This window comes from Etheostoma cragini, unplaced genomic scaffold (genome assembly GCF_013103735.1).
Source record: "Etheostoma cragini isolate CJK2018 unplaced genomic scaffold, CSU_Ecrag_1.0 ScbMSFa_268, whole genome shotgun sequence".
In the NCBI taxonomy this organism is placed as follows: Eukaryota; Metazoa; Chordata; class Actinopteri; order Perciformes; family Percidae; genus Etheostoma; species Etheostoma cragini.
In genome coordinates this window covers 1-3,544 of record NW_023266867.1, presented here as the reverse complement: position 1 = coordinate 3,544, position 3,544 = coordinate 1, and the positions used below count along the sequence as shown (strand labels likewise).

General features: G+C 45.9%; 1 protein-coding gene across 1 annotated transcript; it reads right to left on the bottom strand.

The window, feature by feature from the left end:
* Positions 1-99: 99 nt before the first annotated feature.
* On the bottom strand, positions 100-831 carry LOC117940524 (caveolae-associated protein 4a-like). Its single transcript, XM_034865771.1, has one exon. The coding sequence runs from the start codon at positions 502-504 to the stop codon at positions 100-102; it is 405 nt and encodes a 134-aa protein (XP_034721662.1). The 5' UTR covers positions 505-831.
* Positions 832-3,544: the final 2,713 nt, after the last annotated feature.

Below are 3,544 nucleotides of genomic sequence, written 5' to 3'. Positions count from 1 at the left end.
CTATCTATCTATCTATCTATCTATCTATCTATCTATCTAACCATCTATCTATCTAACCATCTATCTATCTATCTATCTTTCTATCTATCTATCTACAGGTCATTGCTCGTGAAGTACCCATGAAGCACCAGGGACTCCTACCTGATAGATGACCACCCTGAACTTGTTCTTGGCGAGCAGGTCCCCCTGCGTGGCCTCCACCTTCTTCACCCGGACGTTCTGGTTCTCCACGCGCACCCGGACGTCCTTGACGTGGCGGCTGACCTTGCGGGTCTTCTCCAGCAGCCGGTCTACGGTGGAGGAGGTGTTGGCGTGGGCGCTGGTCAGCTTGATGACGTCGGTCTGGATGGTCTTCACCGTGGTCTCCAGCTCCAGCTGGCGCTCCTCCATGCGCTGCTGCGTGGTCTGGACGCTGTCCATGAGGCCCGCCACGCGCTCCAGCAGCACCATGATGCTCCCGGCGTCGTCTCCGCCGCCCGTCGGCATGCCCGGCTTGTCTGTCATGCTTGCTTCTTATTGGTTAGCTGGATGTGTCCGCCCGATCAGCTGATCCCAGGGCTGAAGGGAGGAAGGGATGAGGAAGGCTCGGGTCGGCCAGGAGAAGGGACGATCTCCTGCAAGGACAGCGAAGTCTTGGGATTTTGGATGAATAGATGGCGATCAAAGCCACTGCAAACAGAAGAAGAAGGATCGAGGCATCCGGGGGTCCAAAGGAAGAGAAGAAGAACGGGTGGAGGAACAGAAACCTCCTCTGGACGGAGAAGGAGAGACAGGAGGAGGACAGGCGTGCTGGATCACCCCTCTGCAACTGGAGATAGACCCTGAAACTAGTCAGACCAACAGATAGACTCCACCCTGCTGGGGGGTGGGCGTGGGGGGGGGGGGGGAAGCTTAAAACAGGGAGTTGAGTGTAAGAGATTTTCACTGGTAGATCTTAAAGTGACCACACCGTGCCGATAAGGAACTCAGACTTCTCTTTATTCACTCTTTTGGGATGATTCCCGCAAGTATCTTACTGCAGTAGACAGTAAGATAACAATAACATCAATATTAATAATAATAACAATAAAAACCGTGGAGATTATTGAGGATGTCCTCGCCTAAAGCATCGGGGCCTTTGAGTTAAACTGAGTTTCTCCTCAAAGAATCATGCAGAGCATCACGTTTCATTGGCTGTTTTTCAGAAATGGCTCATAAGATTCCTGGAAATAGCTTAAAAAATGACTAACGGACTGAAGAAATCTTACTCGACTAAGACCAAAACTACTAGGCGGATGGACTAAGAAGAGGCAGCTCTGCAGATCTTGTTCCCCTTCTCACTTGTGGAGGTGTTGAGAAGCTCTGAGCTGCCCTCGAACGTCAAAAGGGACAAAAACGTCAAAAACTGTGATTAAAAGTGTTGATTTCTGGAAGACAACAGGGTTAAAGGGGTTTTTAGAGCCTGAAAAGCCAATTTTTTCCCAAGTTTTTGACCTTTTCAATCAACATTCTGTTATTATTTTTTCTTTACATGCTATAAAATTGAATTAAAACACCCAAATTCAAAGAAAGTAGTGAACTGATCGTTTATTTAAGTTGTGGAGAGCGTTGATTTGGTTGATTTGGTTGATTTGGTTTTACAGTTTGGTTGACAGAAACCCACATTTCTGACATAGAAAGTTCTTTAAATCGGAACTGCCCTCAAACGTCCCATAAACCAGAGAATATAGAAATGAAAGAGGACATTTTAGGAATGCAGGTGGAGATTATTGAGGATGTCGTGGTTGACTTTATGCATCGGTGCCTTGGAGTTAAACTGAGTTTCTCCTCAAAGAATCATGCAGAGCATCACGTTTAATTGGGTGTTTTCCAGAAATGGCTCCTAAGATTCTTAGAAATAGCTTAAAAAATGACTAACGGACAGAAGAAATCTAAGACCAAAACCCCAGAGGACTCGGCAGATGGACTAAGAGGAGACAGCTCTGCAGATCTTATTGAAATCTTTGTCTTTTCCCACTTGGCATGAAGAAGTCGTGTTCCACTTCTCTTTTCTGGAGGTCTTGAGAAACACTGAGCCGCCCTCAAACGTCCCACAAACCAGAGAATCTAGACCTGAAAATGCTTATTACAGGAATGCCGGTGTTAATGAGCAAGCTGGACTGACGGGGACATGGATCCAGGACATGGATCCAGGACATGGATCCAGGACATGCATCCAGGACATGGATCCAGGACATGGATCCAGGACATGGATCCGGGCTAACTCTGTGTTCTCTGCTGCTAAAAATACCAGCAGGGGTAAAGTGACTCCCTGCCCCGCTTTGGGAGCTGAGTGTATTAAAAGGCATGGAAACCCCCCCATCCATCCATTCCTCCATCATCCATCTATCAGCTGCCACCTTTTCACTTCTTCTGCCTTAATCCCTCATTCCAGATTTAGACTTTTCGGCGCCCCCCCCACGAGGCCCAAATGCACGGGTACGAATTCCTCATACTCACGCTTGCCATAGCTGCCCTCTTTCTCAGGTCTGAGCCGGATTACGGTGTCTTTAAGTGTCCATGATGCATGTGATCAAAGACCCTGATTAGCCTGTTAGCATGCTACATGCTAGGCTACTCCGCTAACTAGCATGACGGCCCAGTGAACTTTAACCCTTGTGCTGCAACCTGTCTACCATGAGACATTATTATTATTATAAAATTAGTATTTTTCTGACATTTTTGTCACTTTTTCAGTGTTGAGGATGCTTTTTTAAAATGTTTTTTCCAAAGTTATTTGATATTTTTAATGTTGACATTTCCAGCACGTATTTCGAAGGCTCATTTTTTTTGTGACAAGAAATCTGAAAACGGGTCAAATTTGACCCGAGGACCACATGAGGGTTAAGGGTTTTCCTCAACTGTCCTATTCCTGATGATGGTTTTCAGTTAATTACTTGTAGTTCTAATCAGGTTCTGTTAATGAGTTCCAGCTTTAGATTACTCTCTCACACATTTAACGTCTAATTTACAGTAACTTCCTGCAGCGATTGGCAGCGAGTTACTGTGAATTACTTTTCCCGCAAAGGTAATGTACTTCCATTTACAGTATTTTATGTATTCGTTGTAAAATACATAACAATTAAACCCAACATGAGGGTTAAAAGACGCTGTCACGGTGACCTTGACAGGTCCAAAAACGGAGAGGATGAAGAGAGAAGGGGACTCCCCGTCTGAAAGCCTTCCACCAGCTGCTGCCTATAATTACCCCCCCTCCCCATCAGTGCTATATTTAACTCCTCCTCCCTGTAGAAGACACGGATGCTTCAGCAGCACCAGGAGCGCTTGGTTTCCACTCCTCCATCAAACCAGGTGGGTGGAGTTCAATGAATCAGAGAGGGGGACCGATTCAAGGGTTTCACTTAACCCTCACGTTGTCCTCGGGTCCAATTGACCCGTCATCTTATATCAATGTTCTTTTTAATTACCCCCCAAAAACTCTTAATTGACCCATTTACATGTGGAGATATGCTGCTCTATACATGCTAAAAGTAGTGATTATTTACATGGAGTCTGGTGGAGATAT